Here is a 26,446-nt window from a genome sequence, read left to right as displayed (position 1 = left end):
TAGTTTTCCCTCCCAGGATCCCTCCCTACCCCACCCTCACCTTTTTTTTCTCCTTGATGTACCAGTAGGGGGACCAGGCATGTTATGTGGGTAGAGCCCTACTCCCTGCGCAGGCCATTACAGCTAAATCAAGGAGTACACATTTTTAGACCCTTCCCTGTGAGACTCAATACGCAAAGGCATACATACTATCCATACCCCATATAGAGACAGAATTTTGGTTCATAGCCCACATCAGTTCAAGCCCAATAAACTAACCTGCTAACTCCAGTAAGCATTCCAAAACCACATGTGGCAGTGAGTTCAGGGAGCCTGTGGTCATTGGCCCTACACTGCCAAAACTTTATTAGTAACCCATACCTGCCTAGAATCTGTCCCATCCACTGGAGAAAGACAAATATGTACCTCTAAACAATCACATGAGATATCTTTAATCTAGTTACTCTGCCTGCTACCTTCCCCTATGCCATCAGATTTTTTTTTTAAAAAAAGCCTTCCTTTTTTATCTCCAATTTAAAATCTTCTCACTTTATGACATTGGCCAAATGTACTAGCTTCAGAGTCCTCTTTCATCTGTCCAGATATCCCTGGCTTGTACTTGTGTAGGTTATCTTCATTTATTTCCACAAGGGCAAAATAGAGCTGTGTGTGTGTAAACAGCACACTGAACTGTTTTTTCAAGTAAGAAATGCTAAGCGTTTTAGGGGCCTGTGAGATGCATAAGGAAAGAGTATTGGGGGTGTGTGCAATTGTGGCTTGTGGTTAAGAACATGAACCTTGGATACAGACTGCCTCAGTTCAAGTCCTGGCTCTGTCACTTCCGAATGTATGGACATGGGCAAGTGACCTCACAATTTGAAGCCCAGTGTCCTTTCCTATAGACACACTTTCAGGGTCTACAGCACCTGACCCACAATGGAGGTTATGGGACATGACTACCTGGAGTTTAATGCTGTAGAGAAAGATAGAGAGAAGGAGAGAGAAAAGGAGCCGGACTTCCTGAAAAGCAGCAGGGACCAGGTCTTGAGTGCGGATTGCTCCCTTTAAATGGGACACACGTCTTCCATTCTCATAGCCTCCACCAACTGGCTTCATTCATCTGACATGATCTGAGTACATGCGCACTCGTGCATGGGAGCAAAAATATTTTGCTTTCAAAAATGCAGTCATCCTCAGAAATCTATAGGCACAAATACCACCCATGTCATGATCTAGCTCAAATATGGAAATAATCTGATAAGGGAGGAATCTTATCTCTCAAAGGCAGGCTGGAAATTGTTTTGTTTTCCAGAAGTCAGAGTCAAGTATCCTCTACTGAGATGTTTGCTGAAGGGTCATATTTTAAATTATAGTTTAAAATCACTGAAAAAATTGTTTAGATGCTGGACATGGAACCAAGGCCTTCCCCGTACGAAGCAATCATTCTACTTCTGAACAACTATCCTTACTTAGCTCACTCCCAAAACAAGTCTGCAAAATGTTAGAGTTTCAGAACGTACAAGCATATTGTTTACCAACCACAAAGAAGTGTTTTGCTCATTGGGCTGCTATTCTTAGGAAGAAACATCACCATTTCAGATAAAGCTGTTTAAAAATACTCATGTTTTTTTTTCCAATTAACATTAACTGGGGCAGCCTGAGGTATTAAACCTAACCCCAAAGAGAACACTTGCCCTTAACAAAGCAGACTTTTTCATTATACTACCACTCCCAACACACAGTTGCTCAATTTACCAAATCAGCATAAAATGGATTTTTGAAGATAACACTGTAGACTAGTATAAAGAGGCATTCTTTATCATTTCATTATACCAGATTTAGTAAATAAGAAAACTGGGAGTTGCAATCACTGCAAACAATAGTTTCCCTTGTAGATTATTGAAGACTCATGGAAAACACCAAAGTGGGCTATGCAAGTCCATCCCAGGATCCCATGTGGAAGGAGAGAACTGACCCCAAAAGATGTCCTCTGGCTGCCACAGGAGTATGTGCACAAATGAGTACTCTGTCTCTCTCTCTGTCTCTCTCTCTGTCTCTCTCTCTGTCTCTCTGTCTCTCTCTGTCTCTCTCTGTCTCTCTCTGTCTCTCTCTCTCTCTCTCTCTCACACACACACACACAGAGCAACTGAATCACATCTCTAATTCTCTAAATAATGTTGAATATTAAAATAATCTAGTCAATTTTTGTAGAGCCAGTAGACATCACTTACATATGATAACTTTTGCATATTTATGCTCACATTGTAAAGCAAGTGCAACAGGAATATCTGTCAAACTCGAGATGCCTTTTCCATACCCAGCTTCCCCAAGCCTCCAACTTGATACAGCAGTGCCCAAAGTGTCAGAGAGGGAAGGGGAGTGAGTGGCGGTCTCTGGGTTAGTTGAGTCTCTTGCGGGGAGGACAGGGACAGACGGACAGGTCTGGGTCGAACTCACCCAGGCCGCGCCAGCCCAGTGGACCGTCACAGCTGTCCAGGATCGCGCACAGCTCGCCCAGCAGCACCGGCGGCAGGTCGAACAGCAGCGTGTGCGCCGACAGCGCGCCACGGCTCGGGCACTGGCCGGCCATCGCCCAGCCCGAGACCCCACGCAGCGCAGCAGGGATGTCACCGCTGCGACACCTCCTTACACAACCGCGGAAATCCAGCTCCACGAAGGCTGCCGGGACCTTGTAACACGCCGTGACCCGGCCCTCGCAGGGCGGGTCCCACGTGACGCAGGGAGCCGCTCCCCAGGGATGCCCCTGCAAAGACCTGGGCCTCCCCTGCTCCCTACCCCCACCCCCGACCCTGCGCCCCGCCCCCTATCCTCGTGTTTTGCTCGGTTTCTGTCAGCCCTTGGGATGTGACCCCGACCGAGGAAACCAGCCAAGAAAGTGAGGGCGGGAGACAGCGGCAGGAATCCGGGAAAGCCACCACCCCTCTGCTGCCCTGGCACGGGCGGCCTCCTGGCCAGGATGGACGTGGAGATCTTCGTTACTTCTTTTAAAGTTTCTCTTTGTCCTGTCCAGAAAGAAATAGTACTCACTGAGGAACACGTTTTCCTCTTCCCCTTTTTAGCCAAATGAATTTAAACGGAAGAAAACGTGGATACACTCGGGGGTGTGGAGGGAAAGAATGTATAGGGAAATCAGACACACACACAAAAACAAACAAACAAACAAACAAACAAACAAAAACAGGCTAACCCAGGGCAAAACTGTTCATCTTTGCGGCCGAAGGCAGCCCCTGCCACAGTGCCACTTGGTTTGACTTCATTGTCCTTTTCCTTCCTGAGAGTGCTTCATAGAGATTGCAACATGGAGTTTAAGCAACCTCGGCCGTTGTTTTGAAATATTCTACCGTTTACACTGTAATGGCCCACCGCAGGGACGGTACGGATGCTACTGACAGAAGAGGTCTTCAAAGCGGGTGGGAAAATGTCAGCTCTGAAGCAGGAGATGGGACAGTGGCATCCACTGAAAAGTTGTTGCAAACCTCTCAGATCTTACTCTTTGGGAACAGCTCCCCCTGGGGTTCAGCAGAGATGGTGCAGGGGCATGAACACCGCTGCGTGAATTCCCAAAGAATAGTAGTATTCCGTGAAAACTGGTAAAAGTAGAACGGTTTGAGAGAAATTTCTGAAGTCTCTTCATTCTAATGACTATGGCTTTATCAAAATACAAACTTAAAAGGGTCTCTATGTCACTATACTGAGCAACAGAGAGAAGAGAAGAAGGAGCACTGTACTGGGTACCCTTTTGGCTTTCTAGGATAGAGAAAGCAATCTGAGACAAGCGCACCTGGACATGAAATTATCATGTGTACTTGTGGTAAATTTCTGACAAAATGCCCAACAGAGCGGCTTAAAAGGAAGGGGAGGGCTTGGTTGGCTCAGTGCTTCCGTCTGTGGTTGTTTGACCCCAGTGTCTTTCCGGTCCTGTGAGAAGTCAAAGCACCATGGTGGGAGCTGGGAAGCAGGGAGGGGGAAGGGGAAGGAGGAGGGGAGGGGATAGGGAAGGGAAAGAGAGAAAGAGTGTAAGAGAGAGAGTGTGTGTAAGGGGCTAGGGTGCCAAAATTCCCTTCAAGAGACCCGATTTCTTAGGTGGGTAACCAAACTTTTAGTATAAGGGCCTAAAGAGGACGTTTAAAATCTTGCCCATGACAATAGCAAGAGAACTCAAAAATACTTGCATCATCAGATCTTCTAATTTACCACAAGGCAAGGAGAAAGAAATTAGGGAACACATGATATCCCCTTCACAGTCACGCCTCCAGTGAACAATCCATCCATGAAGTTAAATGAGCTAGTTACCTCTCAACTCTGCCACCATCTGGGAACGCATGAACTTTTAGTGGTGCTTCCTGTCCAAGACATAATACACACTTCACCCATCTCTAGGGGTGAACCGACTCCAACTCTGCCTGAATCTCATCGTTTATGGACACCATGAATCCTAACCCTTTCCCTGTAACTGAAAGAAGTGGGGGTAGCTGTTGTCATTTATCTCTGCGATTTTAGCTATTTGTCATTCTACTGGCTCATCTCCACCAAAATATGAACACGATACTATTTCTTTCACCTTCAAAACAAAATGTCTTTGATCTTTCGTTGGTTGCTTCCTGGCGGAGTTGAAAATTCTCAACACCTCCAGCCTTTCTCTTACCCTACCCTCAGCAGAGCCATTTTACCCTACTCAAAGAGTTCTTTTCAGTGCCACCCATGTCCACAACATTGGTGCTACCATTCTCTGGACAGTTTCCATCCTTATCCTACCTGTTGGTGTCAATAGAAAAACAAAGACTGAAGAAGGATGCTGTAATGAGCTGGTAGAATTTAATTCTACAAAAGAGAACAGGCTGTAATAAGAAGAGCTCAGCTTTGTTGCTTGCCTCCTGCCTTGCGCTATGATCCCTTCCATGCAAGCTGCTTGATGCTCACACTGGGATGCTATTAGTCATGTTACAACACAACCAGTAGGCTCTTTCCGAGGCTGGTAGGATGTGGCTACCTGATATTAGATCTCCAGATTCCAAAACTGTGAGCTAGAAAAACCTCTGTAGTTACAGAGTGGCCCAGTTGGAAACACAAAGAAAACAAAGACATTCATTATGCTTGGGTGACATAGGACCCCCTCTGTCTTTACTTTGTTTCCTGTTCCTATGATAACATACCCGGAAAAGGGGAAACTTAGGGTAGAAAAGGTTTAGCCCACAATTCCAGGTCACAGTCCATCTTTTCAAGACAGTAAAGGTGGCAGGAACTTGAATCAGCTAGCTACATTACATTCCGAGTAATGTGTGGAGAATAGAGCAGCAGAAATGGTTCAGCAGTTAAGAGGACTGAGTGCTCTTCCAGGGGACCCAGGTTTGATTCCCAGCAATCACATGACAGCTCACAACCATCCATAACTCCACTGCCAAGAGATCTGAAGACCTCTTTTGGCATCTACAGGCATTAGGCCTGCACATAGCACACAGACATATAGGTAGGTAAGACACTTATATATGTAAAATTATTTTTAAAAAGAAAGCGTAGAGAGCAAAGAATTAACACATGAGCATCAGTGTTCATCTGGCTTTCTCGGTTCATACAGTTCAGGATTCTGTTCCCAGGTGGTGGTATTAACTTAGTGGTTAATTAGCCCTGGCACTCTCCAAATCTCCTGATTCATTAGAATGATTCACAAGTCTCAGGAGAGGTTCGTGCAGTCATTCTTCAATATTTTTGCCAGGTATTAGTTCCAAGATTCAGTTACTGAGCAAGTGACTGGACTAAATAATTGCAGGAGGGTGTGGCTGATAGTTGCAGCATGTTAGTCATGTTGTTAGTCATTCAGGCAAGACTATCGTGTTTCTTCAAAGTGCCTATGGACTCACCGCAGATCACCTCTGGAATCGGATTCAAATGTGATAGAACGTTCATTATAAACAACAAAAAACAACCCTGTCCTTCCAAACATTCCAGGAGAGGGGGAAATGCATTGTTTATTATATCATACACTCACAACCACACGAGGACACAGCATCAATGCTACCTGTTTTTTATAGACAAGAATTGAAGCCTACTGACCCACAAACTATGGGGCTTTTCCTGCTCAGTTTTCTCCCAATTCTTCTCTCCAAACCTATCCATGTCAAAGTCACTGGGAGCTCTCCATTACAGAGTGGAGTCTCACTGCAAAGTTCTTAGGAGTCTATTTTACAACGGCTGTGTTCATTCTTTCATCTCTTTCACACACCCCTTTCCCTCCCTCCCTCTGATGATCTCCCTTGACACTTAACAATGTCAGTCCCTTAGTTTTAACCACGTGATGAGTGCTTAGAGATATTTCCTTCTGATATTTAGCTACACTTTTTCTGACCACTGAAAGTAGGCATCTTTCCATGTGTTTATTTGGATTCATGCTATGCTCATGTGTTACCAGATCCAGTCTCTTGCCCACTTTTCCTATTCGCTGCTTGCTTTACGGGATGAGTCTGGATTTTCAATCACTGATTGTGTGGTATGAAATGAAAGCTTTAAAATATTTCCTATTCTGTGGTTTGTTCTTTACTCATTAATGATAAAACTTAGCTACTACATACTCTTTTTTTTTCCTACTAGGTGCTCTTAATGTTTATATAGTTTGCAAGTCTTCTTAGATTGACTAATGTTTTATCAGTTTTCAGAAATCTTTCTTTTTCTTCAAATTATAAAGACATTATTTTCATGACTTTTACTGTTTTGTCTTTCACATTTGGGGGCACAATCTAGCTAGCATTACTTCTTTCTGAACAATATGCTGGTGATGCTTTAAATAATACAAAGGTAGGTTCCCAGCTCATCTCCAGCTTGTCTTCTACGATAAACACTATTCTTATGACTTTTTTGAAGTGAATAATGGTTTTTAAAATATTTAAACTGTAATAAAAGGTAAGCATTTTTCATTCTTGTCACCATGGAAGATTTTTTTGAGAAAAGATTCCTGAAAATAATACTTATTTAGTTTTAGAATAGACCATTCTTTAACTACTTTGAACCCCACTTGCTTAGTCTTGGGGGGAGGTGAGCTTTGATTAAAACAAAAATTTGGAGAATATGTGTGAATCAAATAAACCCATCCAAAAAATTACAAGTGGGTCATTTGTGGTGGCACTTTAATCTGAGCACTCAAGAGCAGAGGCAGGTGGATCTCTGTGAGTCCAAGACCAGCCTGTTCTACACAATGCATTTTAGGCCAGCTATCTACTTATTGAGACTCTTTCTTATGTACATGTGTCCTGGAATATTTCTTTGGCTAGTGTGCATCACATGTTCGTAGTGTAGTGACAATAGTATCATGCACTGTTGCCACTTTGTCGGAGGTTAATTCGTCATTCTTCCCCTGGCTTTTGCCATGAGTTCTACATTTGGGACACGGTGGTCTAGCCCCATTCTTTAGCACCTGTCCCCAATACCGCGTCGTGAACTTCACCCGCTCAGTTTGCAAATGTTGGTTTCTTGATAACCTGCACCACATCCCGCTGGTGGATTCCCACTTGTCTTTCAAGATCAAGCATATTTTGCTCAAAAGTGTTTTAAAAGGGTGCTCAGTAAGACTAGGTCTAATTATTACCTTAAAAGTAATTGCATCAAAAGTGCATTCCTGGAGTGATTATTGAAGAAGTGGATTCATGAGAAGGGTTGTTGAATTGATAAATGAACCTTTCAACCGAGTTTAGCACTTGTTCTGGGAAAGGCCTAGAGAAACTTTTTGCGGAAAAATCCTAGAAAAAAAATTCCCTTCCTTGTTGCAGGAGGGAGCAGCCCGCCTCCTCCTACCGGGAAGCAGGCTCCTCCTACCCTATTGGGGATTTTTCCAGGAGAGATGATCGACTGGTTCGGCGCTCGCCCCAGCGAGGCAGTTCGGCTAGTTCTGCCTGGAGGCCATCCCGGAAGTAGGAGAAGGCGGTTGTGGTCAGTGCGAGCTCCCTTCTCGGCCGGGCTGTGCGGGTGCTGCTGGCGACATGGCCGACACCGACCCGCGCTATCCCCGCTCCTCCATCGAGGATGACTTCAACTACGGCAGCTGCGTGGCCTCGGCCAGTGTGCACATCCGCATGGGTATGTGGAAGGGGGACCGGGGGACCAGGGGACCAAGTGATCGGAGCGCAGCTGGGAAGGGCTGATCGCCAGTGCCGGCGCTTCTCAACCTTCCCCTGTGAGAGGAGGGACACCAAGGGGTCGCGACCCACAGGTTGAGAACCACTGGCCAATGTCCTTACCTATTTGTTTATTTCCCTGTGCTGAGAGCTGATGGCAACGAGACTTCACCATCTTGGTCACTGATTTCTCTCTGTGCCGTCTGGGACTAGCATACGTTTAAGAAGTAGTTTCCCAGATCAATGCATAATGTCCTGGCAGCACAAGTAATTATGCACTATGGTGTGCAAAGTTGTATCATTTTTAAGCTAAGCTGTTCCGTGTCGTGTAAGGAAGCGGAATTCATTGTCCACCACAGGTCAGCTGTTTACAGAAGCTGCCCCGGATTCAACCTGCCTGGGCAGCTGAAACCGGTTCTGGAAAAGGGAATTTTGAAGGTGGTTCCTACCTGATGGAGAATCTTGGCACCTACCTAACACAATGTTCCTAGAATGAATCTTGAAATTATTTTGACAAATGAGCTCAGCTTTTAAAATATATTAATTATGACAAAGTACTTGCCGGGAAAATCTGCCTCCCTAGCCACTTTGGAGGTACAGTGCCGTAGTGTTAAGTTTTGTCACACTGTTGTGCTAACCTGTCTTTCAAAGCAAAAGTGAAACCATCCACTAAATAACTTGGCATAGCCCACCTCCTCTGCCCTTGACAACCGACATTCTATTTCCTGTCTTTATGAAGCTATTAGAACTGCCTCAGTAAAAAGAAATCGGAGAGTTTCGTCTTTGTACCTGGCCTGTTTCTAATAGAACAATGTCCTAAAATTTCATCATGTCATTGCATATGTCTGTCCCACTTTCATTCTTTCCTTTGTGCCTATTCCAGAATGCCTCGTAGTTGAGATCATGTGATACGAAGGCTTTTTTTCCCCATTCTGATTTGCATTATTCACCCGGTACCTCAGTGTGCATTTAAGATTCCCCACCCCCTGTCTTCCATGAACTGATAGCTCATTTGCTACTAAAGCACCCTCCATTTCTGTATATGACAGTGTGCATTCTTTTATCAGCTGAAGGTCGGCAGCCTCTTGGCTGTTGGTACATTTGGGCCCTTACAGATAAAACTGTTTTGTAAATGCCCATGTGCAGGGTTTTGTGTGTAGATACTTTCAACTTGTTTGGTGCAGGCTAACCGGGTCAGACACAGGAATGTGTTTTGTACTGTAACAAACCGCTAGACTGTGACCCTGCTAACACCAAGCAATGAAAGTTCTTCCTGGTCCTTGCCAGAATTTGGTTTCCGCCGTATTTTGGATTGGGGCCATTTTTATAGATCTTCATTCCTTATTTTGCTTACTGGGTACATCTTTTGCAAATATTTTCTCCCAATCTGTAGCTTGTCCTTTCATTCTCTTGATGGTACCCATTAAAAAAAATACTTTATTGGATGTGCATTTTATACCTGTATATAATGTGTTTTGATCAAATTGATCCCCAATTTCCAACCGAGTCAGTTTCCCCTTATTCCTGCACTGCTTTTCCCTCTAACTTCGTGTGGTCCTTTTTAAAAAACCCACTGAATCCAGTTAGTGCTGCCTGTATGTGCATGGGAATAGGACAGGCACAGCAAGGGTAGCCACATCCCTGAAGAAAACTGGCTGCCACTCCCTTAGTCCCTTGCTGTGAAGAGACACCATGACCATGGCAACTCTTTTAAGAGAAAGCATTTAATTGGGGCTGGCTTACAGTTTCGGAGACTTAGTCCATTATTATCATGGCAGTATGCAGGTAGAAGCTGGAATCTACATCCTGATCCACAATCAGAGAGACACTGGGCCTGGCATGGGCTTTTTAAAACCTCAAAGCCTGCCCCACAGTGATACACTTCCTCCAAGGCCACACCTCCTAATCCTTCTAATCCTTTCCCTGGTTACTGAGTATTCAAATATATGAGCCTATTGGGGGCCATTCTTATTCAAACCACCACACTCCCCCAGTTGCCATTAAACTCCAATAGCTTCTATGATGAACCATGTGAATCATTGCTTTTGAGTTTCAGTATTTCACCTTTAGTCAGTATTTTTAATTTATTTTTTGACACTATCATACATGTATGTAATATATTCTATCCAGCCCCACTATCCTCAACACCCCTTTCTCCCCTTCATGTCCTTTTGTTTGGTTTTTAATCTACTGAATCCAGTTAGCACTGCTCACACTTGCATGAGAAGTGTGAGCATGGGGCTAGGGCATCTTACTAGCAGCCAAAAAAGAAAAATGACTCCCACTTTTCCCAGCAGCCATCAATGAAGGGATCAGACCCTCACGAAGCCCCCTGCTTTGGCAGTCATGACTGGCTGCAGAAAAGACCCAGAAAGATGTGCTAAGTTCCTGACCTTGCCCGACCTTCCAGTCACTGGGAAGCCAGATGCCCTCCATGTGGCAAGGAAGTGCACCAATCCTGAGGCTGTTTCGGACCCCCAGACACTCCCCTTGCTCTACCCCAATAAATTCCCTGTCCCACTGGGTCCTTCTCCCTCCACCTGCTGTGTTGAACAGATGGAGGACCTGAGTTAATACAGTTAACTCGTTAATTAAAGACTCTTAGCTTTTGCATCGTATAGGATCTCTTGGTCATTTGGGAGTTTTGAATTTGGGCACAACAATCAACTACTCTTTGCTCCTTAGGAGGAGTGGGACATCATGAGCCCCGCCCCCACATTCAGTTTTGACTGGCTTGATCTTGGGCAAGTCTCATGCAGGGAACCATAGATACTGTGAGTTCATGAATGCAGCAACTGGGCCGTGACTTGGAGAAAATGTTTCATAGTGTTCCTCCCCATCTTCCTAGCTCTTACATTCTTTCCATCTCTCCCTTAATATTCCTGAGCCTTGGCAGGGGGAAGAGGAATAGAAATAGATAGCCCTTTTAGGGGAGAAAGGGGTAGAGATGAGGAAAGGGGGAGAGAATACTTGCCCTAACAGTCAACATGTTCTCAGTACTTGGAGCACGACTTAAGCTGTGGCCTTTTCATATGCGGCCTTTATCATGGTGAGTTCATCTCTTTTGGTTCCTATTAACTTTTTTAAGGTCACAAATCACTGTAGAGTTTTATCAAATGCTTCTTCTGTGCCAGTTGATAATGACTGCATTTCCTCTCCTGTCTATTGTTTCATAAATGTGGCATATAACATTTGATCCATGTTCATGTATAGAACCATCCTGCCATTCCAGGAGTAAATCCCACTTAGTCATGTGTGATGCATGTAATATACCGTGGACTCTTCTTTGTTAGTTTTTGTTGTTCAAGAATCTTGTTTCAGTATTTGCCAGGTGTGTTGTGCTGTAGTTGTATTATGTCTTTACCTTTGCTGTCAGGACATTGCTGCCCTTATAGACATGTTTGGAACAAGAAGAGAGCTGGTCCGTGTAGTAAGTGCTGGGAGTGGGTAGGGCTGAAAGTTTCTTGCCGGTCCCAGAAATTATTACATGAGACAATGGATCACTTCTGGGAAGACAAGGACAGAAGATGACAGATAGCGCAGGAAACTAAGTTTCTGTAGAGGTGGTTCTGAAAGTGTCAGTAGGAGCATCTGTTAGAGGCCTTGGTGAGGCACAGTATGGCATTAAGGAATAATTAATAAATAATTATTAGGTAAGTTTTGATGTTTAAATAACTGACTGACCCTAAATAAATAAATAAATAATAAATAATTAATTAATAAATCATTAAGGTGTGTTTAATAAACACATCTGATTTTTCTTCAGCAACTCTGTACTAGATGCAAGGGTAGATGTTTCGAGGGTCACATTGCTGTTCTTAAAACATTGACTTGTCCAGCACCCCAAAGAACTCCTTTGAGGCCACTCAGCTAAGTTCTAAAGTGCCAAATGCCAAGCTAGGAGGGGCTTTTTTTCTTTTTTTCTTTCTTTCTTTTTTTTTTTTTTTTTTTTTTTGGTTTTTGTGAGACAGGGTTTCTCTGTGTAGCTTTGGAGCCTATCCTGGCACTCACTCTGAAGACCAGGCTGGCCTCGAACTCACAGAGATCCGCCTGCCTCTGCCTCCCGAGTGCTGGAATTAAAGGCGTGCACCACCAATGCTCGGCGAAGCTGGGAGGGGCTTTTGAGAGGAATAAACAGTTTGAAGAGAGCGATAACCTGGGCAGCTTTCAGGAGGAAGTGGGATTCCCATGGAGCCTGCCCTTTAGATCTGAGGTGACCCATAGGGAGAGAGGAAATTTTTGATGAGCTATTCAATACTGGGAATGGCACACCAAATGCCATAGTGGGAAATATACCCATTTAAAATGGCATTGGAAGATAGTGTAGGAATATAGGAAGAACCTAGACTTAACGGTCTGACAATTCAGTACCGATGGTTGGTAGTATGTACAGTGAAGCCTCTTGGCCAAGGTGATACCTACATCTTTATCTTTAAAGTAAATGTGATTGCTGCAACCTAACAGGATGTTTTAAGGGTCAGTCAGTTATTTAAACATCAAAACTTACCTAATTTGGGCTAGAAGCACTAATTCTGGTATTTTGGCATGGGACTAAAAACTAGGTTTCACAATCCCTAGAAGAACCATACCATCTCTCTGTTTAAGTAAACTTTTTTTTTAAAGTAGTTTTCTATTTAATTTATTTCTGTGTAGTGCGCATGACTCTAACAGCACTGATTTTGTGCATGAATAGCTAACTATGCAGGAACCTCTTAGTTCTGGTAACTGGGCTGATGACTAAGCTGAATCAATCTGTTTATTAGATTCTCAGCTGTTCCTTTAGCAGTTTTAAAAGGCTAAACAAAATGCTTCCTTTAAAAATAAACAAAGTAGCTATTTATAATGTATACATTTTCTGAAAGGTACTTTGGGAATACTGTACTTCTAATCAAGGTCTACTGGGGGAAAGCAATGAACCCTAAAGTTACAATGGAAAATTATGTGAGAATCAATTTCTGAGTGTAGCATCCACTTTAGGTACTTCCATAGTGCTGAGTAGTCCATATAACTATGACCGTACTGTACATACCCTACATATTAGTGTGTAAAACTAGTCTGTCTTATCAGTATGCTATGTGTGGTTTGGAAAAATTAAGATACTACTATTTTGTACACTCATGAATTCAACCTCATCATTCACGGGTCACCTTTTATATGTTCACTTACTGTATCTTACATTTAAAAATAGCTGTCCTGACACTTTATCATGATCTTGTAAAATGTAGTAGTCTTCTGTAGTGTATATTACCATAATTTACGCAACCATCACTTCTTGAAAGTTACCTCCTTCAAATAGAGATAAAAGTTAGATGCCTTTTAAGTTTGACTGATGTAATCACTGTGGACTGCCCAGCAGACAAAATAGGCAGGTGCCTTTGTTGCACCCTTACCCATCCTTTTATGAAGCTTTTTGAACTGGCCATGATCAGAGAGTGGCCATGTAATAAATATTTCCAGGTTCATGAGACACACAGCCTTTGTCCCAACTATTCAAAAGCAGTTGTAGGGGCTATATAAAAGATGCATGTGTCTGAGTCCCAAGAAAGCCTTACCCACAAACCCAGGTGACAGGCTACTCTTGGTTAGAGAGCCATAGTTTCTTTAGTCTTGGGATGGGTAAAACAAAAAATAAAAATGTTAAGCCAGATGTGGCCTACTCACCTATAATCCCAGCATTTTGGAAGCTGAGGCAGGAGGATCATGAGTTCAAGGCCAACCTGAGAGGGAACATGATTTTGTTTTGAGTTGCATTTCTTGGGCTGTGTGAGTGAACATGAACACATTCCTTCTTGTAGAGGCTGGCCCTGCACTAGATGTTTGTACATAGCAGTATACAGATGGCATACAATCAAGGGTTGTCATTTGGATGGGAAAGCAGGCGCTTTAGACCCTAAAAAAATGTACTAAAATATATAGAGATGGGGCAAGAGAAACCTAAGTATGGCCATAAAACTATGGCTAGGGGCTGGAGAGATGGCTCAGCAGTTAACAACACTGACTGCTCTTCCACAGGACCTGGGTTCGAGTCCCGGGTTCGAGTCCCGGTCAGTCACCTAGCAGCTGACAACCTCCTGTAACTGCAGTCCCGGAGGCTGCAGCACATCTTCTGGCCTTCTCTGGCATTGGTGCACACATATACATGCATGCAGAACACCTACCTAGACACAGAAACAAACAAAAAGGTCATGGTGACAGCTGTTCTAGTTATGGAGCAGCAAAGCAAAGAACTTTACATTCCTTTTAAGGAGTTTCATCTTGAGGAAGCATTTATATGGCTGTGGAAGTTAAAAAATTATATATTAGCTATATTTTATTTCTGCTTTTCATATCATAAGTAGAGCCATTTTGTAAAAATACTGTCTTTCTTTGTTGAATGTTCTGTGTACAAATAGGCATTTGAGAGTTTCTTTTTATTATGATGGAAATATTTACAGACTGAACCACTGATTTGAATTTTTTAAGCTTATGGCCTTTGGAGGACTAGATACTCCTTCTAATTTTTAAATTATTTGTCTCCCTCTAGGTTTAGTTACAGGTTTTATTACTTAACCTAAGGTTAAAGAAAAAAATGCCTGTGAAAACGTGGTTTTTCAGACTGTGAGATAGCTTGTTGGGTAAAAGTGCTTTCCACCAAGCCTGCCAACCTGTGTCAGATCCTTGGAATTCATATGGTGGAAGGAAGGGGTTCTGACCCTGGCAAGTTCTTCTCTTACCTCTACATGTGAGCCATGCATATGTCCCTGTTACCCCACCCCAAAAAAAAAAAAAAAACCTAAAACCTTAAATCTAATTTTTTCCAAGAAACTTGGTCTTGATAGAAAGACAAATATTTTGGAAAATAGTCACGTGTTCTATTTCTCTTCTAGCCTTTCTCAGGAAGGTCTACAGCATCCTTTCCCTGCAAGTTCTCCTAACTACAGTGACCTCTGCCGTGTTCCTTCATTTTGAGTCTGTGCGGACATTTGTCCATGAAAGGTAAGAGAAGGAGACAATTCTGAATCTTTTTCAGATATTTCATCCGATGAATATATTTTTGCTAACTTTAAACATTAAAAAAGTCCATCATCCAACTCCAATGAGCCCATTTCCTTTTTGTTAAAGGAGAATATTTTACAACACACTGTTTTGCCTCATTTTAGCTTATAGTTTTCTGGTGTTAAACCATCATTTCCTGGATTAAGAGTTTGTACTGTGGGCTGTTGAGGTGGGTGGCTCAGCCTGGAAAACCACGCCAAGCCTATGAGCTGCAGGACCCACAGGTAGAAAGAGAAAACTGACTCCCATAAGTTGTCTTCTGACCCCACACATGGGCACTGGCACTCAAACACTCCTGCCCCTCCCCCTACAATACACATAATAAATAAAAAATTTTTAAAAAGAAAAGGAAAAAAGAATTTTGCTGTATATACCATAATTATTGTGTTTTATTGTATTTAATTTTACTGTCCATCTTGTTACTGTCTTGTCCCCAAAGTCTACAACTATACTTGCAAAATAAAGTTATATGAAAGCTATGTGGTCGTGTTAATCTTGTTTTGTTGCTAGAATAATCTCTAGACCTAGCTAGAGGAGCTGCACCCAACTGATCAGCCTAAGTATTTAAGCAGCTAAAAATAATATGGCTTCTTTATTTGAAAGAAAAAAATAATGACTATTTTCTAAGAAGTAGATTGCCTCCCTTCCTCCTACGAAAGGAGAGTCTTATGTAAATTACAGCCCTGTGGCAAATTCCCTAACAGAGTAATCACATGTAAAATTAATTTCTAACTTAATATCCGCTTTTTGTATTTTAGTTAACGAAAATACCATGCTAATTACAAACATCACTCCACTGTGAACTGTGAAGAACATTAGTAAAAGAAAGATGGGTACATAGCCCCTCCCACTCTCTTATAGCCACTTCCACTCTCTTACAGCACCGCCCACTCTCTTAAGCCACACCCCATCTCATGCTCTTTAACTTTTCCTGTTAGAAAATAAGGGTTTTGTTTGGGGGGTGTATTTTAATTAGAAAGAAAATTATTTTATATGTCAATCCCAGGTCCCTTTCCCTCCCCTCCTCCACTACCCCCCCCCCAACTAACACCCTACCTATCCCATACTCTTTCTGCTCCCAAGGGAGGTTGAGGCCTTCTATAGGAGGTCTCATGCCCTTCAACTTTTCCTGTTAGAAAATAAGTTTTTTAATTTGGTATGGATCCAGATTTTTTCTTGTACTTTTATGAACATAGAAAATACATAGATTTTTACTAAATTGTATACCATTATCCCTGCTATGTTTAAGCTTGAAATGCTTTTTTAATGTTATGTCTTTCAGCCCTGCTTTAATTTTGGTGTTTGCTCTCGGATCTCTGGGCTTGATTTTTGCGTTAACTTTACACAGACACAAGCATCCTCTGAACCTCTACCTGCTTTTTGCGTTTGTGAGTACTCTGATACTGTCTATGCCATTAGCATTTAGCCTGAGCTTCCAAAATACTTGTTTAATTGTGTGTGTGTGTGTGTGTGTGTGTGTGTGTGCGCGCGCACTACAAGAGGAGAACCATATGGGGCTGTGTGTACAGGTGTTTGCTTGTCCATGAGCATGTGGGGGTCAGAGGTTGGCACTGGTGTTTTCCTCTTCCATTCCCCACCTTAGTTTTTGAGACAGGGTCTCTGTGAATTTGAATGTCCATTTCAGCTCTACTTGCTGAGTGGTAAGCTACAGGAATCCACCATTCTCTGCCCTGTAGCACTTGGGTCACAAACAAGTGCCACCACACCAGACTTCTTATCTGGGAACCAGGGACCAGTACTCAGGTCCTCATTCTGGCACAGCATGGACCTAACCCACTGAGCCAGCTCCCCAGCCCTGAATTTTTAATTAGACTATATTAGGAAATTACTTATAAATATATTCTCTTTTAGCTCTTTTAACTATTGTCTGCTTTGGTGGATCTTTTGTCATTGGGATTTAGTGGCAAATACTGGAGTCACATGACCTGGCTTCACAGCCCTCTGCTTATGTGACATTTGGCAAAGCATTTAGCTTTGTTGTGCCTAGTTTTTCTCACGCATAACATGAACATTGTAAGATACATCTCCATGTGGTACTTTTTGCCTTTCTGGAATGGAGGTGGGATGGCGGGGTGGTATGTTGTGGCATTAATTTAGAGAATATGAGCTCATATTCACTGTTCTGTGTTATTTTCATATTCACTCAGTTCTCTCTTAAAGGGCCAGTTTGCTCAAACGATATGCTCTCCTAACTTGTTTGAAATCTATAGATGGGAGAACCCAACATTAAGTTCTGTTTACTTGTTGAGACACAAAGTTAAATCCCAGCTGACACCTACAAACACTTCATCTTCACTTGAGTAAGACTGCAAGGTTCTGGGCATTTTTACATTATGTTGTCTCTTACCATGACTATGGATTCTGGCCTGGAAGTTTTCCTTCAGTACATTCCAAACACAATATATGATATAAAATGCTTCAAATAAAAAATGCTTGTGAGTTCCAGGATTGAGTGTATGTTAAAATGATGCTCATGACTTTCAAAGTGGAGAGTTTATTCACTGTCTCCAACAGGAAGTTTATTTCCAGGGTGTAAGAGCTTGGAAGCTAGCAACTCACACACCCCCAGTTCTTAACACCTGGGGAAAGGTTCTAGAGGTGATGCTGCTAGATACCTGAGTGGCGGGCTGTGGTTTCATATGCCAGCTCTTCTTTGTGTCACCTGCCCACTGTTTCCCCTCCTCAGTTTAATTGGATGGCCTGTCATTGGTCCCATATAGTTGATTTTCCTTTTGCTTTAGCTCCCACACCCATTGCTTCATTATCTTCAGATTCCTGTAAGAAACTATCTGACTGGTGCATTTCACAGTGTAGATGCTAACTAGTGTTCAGTGTCCAGTTCTTAGATCGGATTCCGGTTTCTGCCTCATCTGGAGACTGAGGAATCAAACAAACAAGTAAAACAAAGCTAGCAAGATGACTCAGTCAGTAAAGATGACCTGAGTTCAATTCCTACAACCCATGTAAAAGTAGGAGTGAACCAACTCCACAAAATTGTCCTCCAGCCTTCACTGGTGTGCTGTGACATGAACACCCTTCACGTATACGTATCATGTACACTCATATTAATCATTTTAAAACAAACAACTTTGGAGTGATGGCTCAGTGGTTGAGAGCACTGGCAACTCTTCTAGAGGATCTTCGGTCAGCTCTCAGCACCCACATGGTGGCTCACAATTCTAGTTCATGTCTAGGGGATCCGACATCCATTTCTGATCTCCAAATGCATGTGGTATGCATACAAACATAAGTACATATAGGCAAACAGTTACACAACAAGATAAAAATAAATCTTGGGGAAAAATATAGTGTTTGTCTTCAAATCTGTTGCAACCTCCTCTCAGAAAGACTGATTTCTTTGTAGAACACACTTGACCGCCCCCCCTTTTTCCCAGCAGAGAGAGCTCTCACTAGAAAAACATCAGCCACTGTTGTTAAGTGACCTGTTCATTATGTGCTGAGCCAAAGTGGTTTAACAAATAAGGAAGTCCGTAAAACACACTTCCTTCTCACTGCTCAGTGAACTTGTGACACTGTTTTGTTGTTGTTGTTGTTGATTTTGTTTTTTCCTTTGTCCTTCTGCATCAAAGTAAGAAAGAAAGAAAGGGAATTTTACTAGGTTTTTTGGAGTGTGTGTGTGTGTGTGTGTGTGTGTGTGTGTGTGTGTGTGTGTGTGTATACAGATGTCCACCTTTTTTTTTTTTTTTTGCAAAGCACTATTTGAGGGTGGTGCACTAGTTTCAGTGTGACATTGTGTTCTTCTTGTTCATGTAATGTTTACAGTGTCCTGCTTCCTTTGGGTACTTTAATGAAGGGTGCAGGGTGCAGTTTCTCATCATACCACAAGTATCAACAGTGTAGTCTGCTTCTCTGATCTGTTACTGATTCCTGGGAATTACCAATCATTGAGGCACGGTACTAGTTTCACTGCCTCCACATCTTTGTACAACCCTATACTGTTTTTCCTCTGATTCTGGGAACTGTTGGTTCTAGGTAGGATGGAGTACAACTGCTTCCTTACCAATATAATTACACAGCCACTGCTGTTACTTCTGGCTTTGCTTTTGTGGTACAGCATATCAGACGGTTGATAAAATCTAATTAGAGATGATATAATCAAGGAGAAAGACAGGCTATAAGGATTAATATCTCCAAGTCTTTTGCTTTGGCAAGAGTTGAGCTACTTGTGACATGACTTAAACAATACAAAATAATTCATAGGAGAGTTAACCTGAGCTCAGCCACCCATGGGTTCAGGCATTCCTAAGGTATTGCATAGATTAAGATGATAGCACATTGCTCTACAGAATAGCATCCAGTTGAATTAAGATGAACACAGTGAGGTGGGGAGCAAGCCATGTGTTTGCTCTTAGAGCACATTCCAGTGGCTGTGCACCACTCAGTCAATATGGCTTAGAATACAGTCAGGTGATGAGACCTAGCTTCAAGGGAGGCTACAAATGTACTGCTTGTTTCATCTGAACATCCAGGTGTTCAGGTACAAATCCTGTTGCTGAGAAAGAAAGATTTTTATTGCAAGGCTGTCTTAAGCTGCTTCATCAGAGTACATCACAAAATATCTTACATTTCTTGTGTTTATTTGTGTGAGGTGTTGAGGCTTTGCAAGGCATACACATGATTTTGCAGTATCATTGATATTATCCAGCATGAAAAAATATAATTTTCTATGTTAACTCTACTATATAACCTTCTTATTACAGATGACAAATCTGGTTAAAGCTCAAAGAGGCACAGTGAGAATGTAAATCTTTACAATGCATTTGAGGCCTCATTTTCATTACAGTGGGATTCTACTGTCCTGCCCTATGTATGTCACAAGCAAGGCTTCCCTGAAGCTATCATGAGACCATTCCCATGGGCCCATACTGGACTGCAGCAGTGAGAATGTGTGTGGGGACAGTGTCCATTTCTCATGCGTTCATTAACTACAGTTTCTTTTCTTAGACACTTCTGGAAGCTCTGACTGTGGCAGTTGTTGGTAAGTCCTTCTATGTGTCACAGTTTTACTCTGGATAAAATCTTTTAGGTAACAAGGCATTTGGGGTTAAAGTTTAACACCATGGCATGTCATACCAAAAACATGGCATAGAGTAAAGATTGCCGATAAGCAAAAGTAAAATATTTATACTTTACATAATTCAGCTGAGCTGAGAGGAAATGGAAAAGTTGAAGGGAAACAGACGAGTTGAGAATAGTTTTTCATTTATGACTTCCTGTTGACACAGACAGGACGCTAGAGTTGCTCTCCCCTACTCCCAAGGGCTCATCTGTCACACCTCACTGCCTCAGGACTGCCCCCATTGAATTGTGACTGCTCCGCTCTCATGTTCCCCTAAAGGCACCACAGATACATAGTCATGTCCATTTCTGATTTCATGTGTGTGTTTCCTGGCCAAGTGCTGTTACAATTATTTGATGTACCTTAATAGTGTCTCAAATAAACAATTAAGTGGATCATAATAAAATCCCGAGTGTTTGCAGGTGGTTTACTGTGGGTGTCACAAAGGTCAGCATTGACTGTTGGAGTACTAGCAAGTCATTCGTCCTTATGAGACTTACATTTATCCCTTCCTATTTTGTCATTGCTGCTTTTGACCATTCAGTGCCAGTTTTGTTGAATCTGTATTTTTTGTAATCTACCACTCTTTTTAGAAAAGTCAGACAGAATACAGATAAATACTAAGAAGTAGCAAACTACACAGATTGGAAGCTTTTCAGCATAGAAAGGAACTGTCATTAGCTTATATGTAGCTCAGCCACTAATATTTCTTACTGTTATCATGACCATCTATCTGTCCCTTCCCCAGTGCCACAATACCATTAATGTAAGAAGTGTAAAAATGAGTATGATTGCTAGAACTAGAGTTAAAATGCATAGATGAAGTAACCTGAAAAGATTATTTTCCTTATGGATTGCAGTATTCTATTCTATGTGATCAGAATGCCTAATTATTGCCAAGAAATAAAAACAACTATGTGTTTTTCTATGTTTACCTCACAAATTCTGTAATGCCATAAGCAGACATTCTATTGACTTATTAATAGAAAGAACAAATACAATTTATCTTGGAAAAAAAAACAAACAAACCTTGAATTACCTAAGTGTGGGGTTCAAAACACTTAATCCCCTGCAAGGAAGCTGAACTAACTTTCTGTTAAAACAGTAACAGTTATCCATTGCAGTGGCCTTCACTGCTCAGGATCGCTATTCTTTCTGTTGCGGAAGGGAATTTGGTGAGCTCCACAGCAGTGTGTTATAAAATAGTACAGGCTTAGCTAGCAATAAAAAGTGGGTAGCAATTGGCTTCTGTCTTCCATTGAGTGGGTAAATGGCAGGCCAACTCAGACATCCTTAGTGCTTTTCTTGCACAGTTGCCTTGGATTAGGCTACTCAACTGATCCAGCTGTCTAGGTGATTGCTAGCATTGGATACTGCTAGCTCAGGAACGCATAGACAGCTAGACGCATAGACTCCATTCATAAAGAACCATGGGAGCAGCGACAAAGACCCAGATAAAGTGTAAATGGAGCCACCCCTGGTTATCTATAGAATATCTTTAATAGTCTGGTTAATTCTAAGATAATGTGACCTACTTATTTTGTATGAATAACTATTTTGGAACTTTTTAATTTTGTAAGTGTGGTTTCACTGTATCAACATAGTTAAGGCTGGGTGAAGAATTTTGATTGTTTTTATTGGTGAATGGAATAGAAGAAAGTGAGAATGGGTGGGGACAAGAGAGTGGTGGAGTCAATATGATTAACTACATTGTGAACATGTATGAAAATGCTACCGTGAAGCCCATTATTATGTTTATATAATCAATACAATGAAAACATTTTAAGAAACTAAAACGTAAGAAAATTTTTGTTAATATTGGCAAGGCTGTTTAGTATTGTCTGTCTGTGCGTGTTTTAATCAGCTTCATTTTTGCAGTTACTTTCTATGATGTGTACCTGGTTCTGCAAGCTTTCATACTGAGTACTGCAGTCTTTCTTGGCTTGACTGCCTATACTCTACAGTCGAAGAGAGACTTCAGCAAATTTGGAGCAGGGTAAGTAGTAAGTCTTGTCTTACATGCTTCCTCAAGTTAGATTCTATCAATTGTCTGATACACCATACCACAAAGTCTCTCACAGTCTCAGCAACAAAATCCAAAGTCTCTTCTGCGATTCATGCAATCTCTTAACTGTAATCCCCTATAAAATTAAAATCAAAAAGCAGATCATCATACTTCCAACATATAATGGCACAGGATGCTCATTACCATTCCAAAACGTAGGGAAGGGAGCATAGTGAGGAAATGCTGGACCAAAGCAAGACTGAAAACCAGCTGGACAAGCTCCAAACTCTGCAGCTCCATGTCTGAGGTCCAAGAGCTCTCCAGATCTCCAACCCCATTCAGCTTCATTGATTGCAACACACTTCTCTCTTGGGCTGGTTCCACTCCCTGTTAGCTGCTCCCCACAGCAGGTATCCCACAGCTCTGAAATCGCTAACATCTTTGGGTCTCCAAGGCAATCCAGGCTTCACCTTCACAGCTTCTTGCAATAGCCTCTCTAGGCCTCCATTCAGGGACACTCCTGACACATGTGTGGTCTCAGTTGCTTTCCTTATACATGGACGCAAATCCCATAGCCCCTTTCTTCTATTCTTAACTTTATTTATTTATTTATTTATTTATTTATTTGGTTTTTTCGATACAGGGTTTCTCTGTGTAGCAGTGGAGCCTATCCTGGCACTCGCTCTGAAGACCAGGCTGGCCTTGAACTCACCGAGATCCACCTGCCTCTGCCTCTCGAGTGCTGGGATTAAAGGCGTGCACCACCATGCCCAGCCTATTCTTAACTTTAAAGCCAGAACTTGACTGAAGCTGTCAGGTTCTACTGTTTGCTGGGGCTGGAAACAGCCCCCTGGTTCAGTTACGTCTTCACCAGCTTTCTGTCTTTCACTGCCTAAGCTTGGCTGTTCTGAAATTTGCTCTGTAGACCAGGCTGTCCTCAAACTCAAGAGGTCCACCAGCCTATGCCTTCCAAGTGTTGGGATTCAAGGTGTACACCGTCACACCAGGCTCTAATATTTTCTTTAGTTCCTTTTAAAAAGTTGGAAACTCAGCAGGATGGGGTCTTGCCCTAAGGTCACCACTCCCTTTATTCAATTTCTCAGTCGTTTATCTCCTTGAACACAGGATTTAGTTCTGTTCCACTTCCTGTTGCCCCTTTCCTCAATCTGTACATTTTGTATTTTTATTTGCTCAGCACGCTCCTTTTCATTATAAATCTTCATCAGAGTTAACACTAATAACTACAAAACAGAGTCTGTACTAGGCTGTTTTAAGATTTCCTCTGCCAAGAGAATTAACCCAAAACCCTTCACTTTAGGCACAGGCAGACTCTTCAGACAAGGCAAAGGCAGACACATTATTCATCAACATATCACAAGAATGATCTCTAGGCCACATAATAGTATTCTTCTCCTCTGTAAACTGTTGAGCAAGCCCCCCACAATTCATCAAATTACACTTAGCATGGCTGTCTTCCATGCTCCTACTAGTATGGCCCATTAGGCAGCACTAAAAGCATTTAACTGCGTTTCTAATCCACAGTACCAACCAGGTCTGTAGTCCTCAAACAAAAACATGGTCAGGCCTGTCACAGCAATACTCCAGTCCCTGGTACCAACTTCTGTCTTAGTTAGGTTCCTATTGCTGTGAAGAAACACCATGACCATGGCAACTCTTAAAAGGAAAATATTTAGTTGAGGTGGCTTACAGTTCAGAGGTGTAGTCCATTATCATCATGGTAGCACATGGTGGCATGCAGGCAGGCATGGTACTGGAGAAGGAACTGAGAATCCAACATCTTATATAGGCAACAGGAAATGGTCTGAGACACTGGGCATGGCTTGGCTCAAAGCCCACCCTCACGATGACACACTTTCTCCAACAAGGTCATATTTACCCCAACAAAGCCTCGTCTCCTAATAGTGCCACTCTCTATGAGCTTATGGGAACCAGTTATATTCAAACTACCACAATCCATAATTCCAGTTACAGAGGACCTGAAGCCTTCTTCTGACCTCTTTAGGTATCAGGCAGGCACAGCCAGGCACATGGTACATTTACATACATGCAAGCCAAACACACACATAAAATTAAAACAAACAAACAAACAAACAAAAAAAACAGTTTACCAAAAAAAGTGTTTATGTAAGTAACAGTAATGTGAGCTGTTAAAATTTTGAATTTTTCCAGGCTGTTTGCTGTCTTGTGGATTTTGTGCTTGGCAGGATTCTTGAAGGTGAGTTGTTTTACAATAGTTAACTCAAATATAATTGTGACTATGTCAGCAACAATTAAAACCACAGGAGAGTTGTTTATAAAGGGCACTTAGAATCAGCTAGAGGATTAATATATAGGATTTATAGGATAATTTCAATAAAAATCATGGTCTTACATTAATCATTATTACTTATTGAGAAAAAGATGAATGCCTAAGTATGTGGAATTGCACATAAGAAGGCCCAACTTGTAGCTACCACCCTCTAAGTGGCACATGTAATTCTGAAAAAGAGAGGGCTGATGAGAATAAATGCAGTTTGCCTGTAAGCCTGACAGCGTGAGTTCGATCCCTGAAACCCACAGAGTGTGTGTGTGTGTGTGTGTGTGTGTGTGTGTGTGTGTGTGTGTGTGAGGCACTGGGGTCCAAGTCTGGAAAGTTGTCCTCTGACTTGTATATTCTTGCCTGCTTGCTGTGGTGAGCACAGTCTCCAATAAATAAGTAAATGCCATAAAATACTTAATTCTTAACAAGTAATATTTTTACAGGGTGTGGTGGCACATGCCTTTGATCCTAGCACTTAGGAGGCAGAGAGAGGCTGTGAGTTTGAGGCCAGCCTGGGCTACAGAGAAAGTTCCAGGACATCCAGGACTACACAGAGAAACCCTGTCTCAATAAAAAAAAAAGAAAAAAGAAAAAAGAAAGAAAGAAAGAAAAAAGTAACCCTTTAAAACAGTTCATGTTTAGAATACTACTATTCGAAGTCAAGTAGTTAACTTAATTGAAAGATATCTGCTTATCCACACATCCTTCCTGCCTTCTTCCTGCTTGTAATATTCACACCTCAGTGTTGTACGCCGTTGTTACATAAGCAGCTAGCTGTAATTGCTATGAAAGTAATTGAAGTAGGTCTAACGTGACTTCTAACTGTGAATATATTTCTTTCATCCCTTGCTTGTAGGTTTTTTTTCATAGTGAAACGCTGGAATTGGTCTTGGCTTCTGTAGGCGCCCTTCTCTTCTGTGGATTCATCATCTATGACACACACTCGCTGATGCACAGGCTGTCTCCTGAAGAGTATGTATTAGCTGCCATCAATCTTTACTTGGACATTATCAATCTGTTCCTGCATCTGTTGAGGTTTCTGGAAGCAGTCAATAAAAAGTAATTGAACAGTATACAAAGACCATTTTATTATGTAAAAAGTTTGAATTACACTTAAATAGTAAAAACGTTTCTGGTATTTCTTGGCATTCTGTGTTCTCCATCTGAGAATCTCACTATTCTCTGTGTTATCTCATTTCCAGACCCTTGGCTTAGAATCTCAGATGGGAGATTTAAAATTGTTTTATACTTTTTTTGTAAATTGAGGCATAGTCTCACTGCATAGTCCAATATGGCTTCTAACATGTGATCTTGCTGTGTCAGCTTCCTATGTTCTGGGAATACACCATGCCTGGCTTATTTATTAATTCTTTTAGTACTAAATTAGCCATAACTAGTTGTCCATCTGTAATTCAAAATAATAAAATGAATAGATTTGGCTTTTTTTTAAAGTAAGTGTTTTGCATACACATATGTATGGGCACTCTGTGCATGTCTGGAGTTACCAGAGACCAGAAGGAGGTGTTATGTCACCTGGAGCTGGAGTTACAGGTAGTTGTGATGTGGGAACTGCACTGGAGTTCTCTAAAAGAGCAGCAAGTGCTCTTCGTAATCACTGAGCCATTTCTCCAGCCCCACTGCTCCTCTCTTTTTTTTTAATTTATTATTATTATTATTATTATTATTATTATTATTAATTCAAGTTAGGGAACAGGCTTGTTTCACATGTACTTCCCCTCTCCCTCTCCCTCCCCTCACCCCCATTCCTTCTCCCCCACCTCCAACCTACCCCCCACCCCATCCACCCGCCACTCCCCAGGCAGGGTAGGGCCCCCAACCGGGGCTCCACCAAGTCCACCAAATCTTCCTGTGCTGGGCCTAGG

At 42.0% G+C, this 26,446-nt stretch overlaps 2 protein-coding genes across 2 annotated transcripts in view; one reads left to right on the top strand and one right to left on the bottom strand.

Moving 5' to 3' along the window:
* Irak3 (interleukin 1 receptor associated kinase 3) overlaps positions 1–2,725 on the bottom strand; it is a 56,062-nt gene extending 53,337 nt beyond the window's left edge. The window contains exon 1 of the mRNA XM_027392321.2: positions 2,437–2,725. Within this exon, the coding sequence (XP_027248122.1) occupies positions 2,437–2,569 (133 nt within the window). The 5' untranslated portion in view covers positions 2,570–2,725. The remainder of the gene's footprint in view (positions 1–2,436) is intronic.
* A 5,148-nt stretch (positions 2,726–7,873) lies between these two features.
* Positions 7,874–25,701, top strand: Tmbim4 (transmembrane BAX inhibitor motif containing 4). The gene is made up of 7 exons (XM_027392320.2): positions 7,874–8,064; positions 14,969–15,077; positions 16,420–16,525; positions 20,124–20,157; positions 22,117–22,234; positions 24,434–24,479; positions 25,420–25,701. The coding sequence occupies exons 1-7, from the start codon at positions 7,968–7,970 to the stop codon at positions 25,624–25,626; spliced, it is 717 nt and encodes a 238-aa protein (XP_027248121.1). The 5' UTR covers positions 7,874–7,967; the 3' UTR covers positions 25,627–25,701.
* The last annotated feature ends 745 nt before the right edge of the window (positions 25,702–26,446 follow it).

This window comes from Cricetulus griseus, assembly GCF_003668045.3.
Source record: "Cricetulus griseus strain 17A/GY chromosome 1 unlocalized genomic scaffold, alternate assembly CriGri-PICRH-1.0 chr1_0, whole genome shotgun sequence".
Lineage (NCBI taxonomy): Eukaryota > Metazoa > Chordata > Mammalia > Rodentia > Cricetidae > Cricetulus > Cricetulus griseus.
This window is presented reverse-complemented; position numbering and strand designations above follow the sequence as displayed.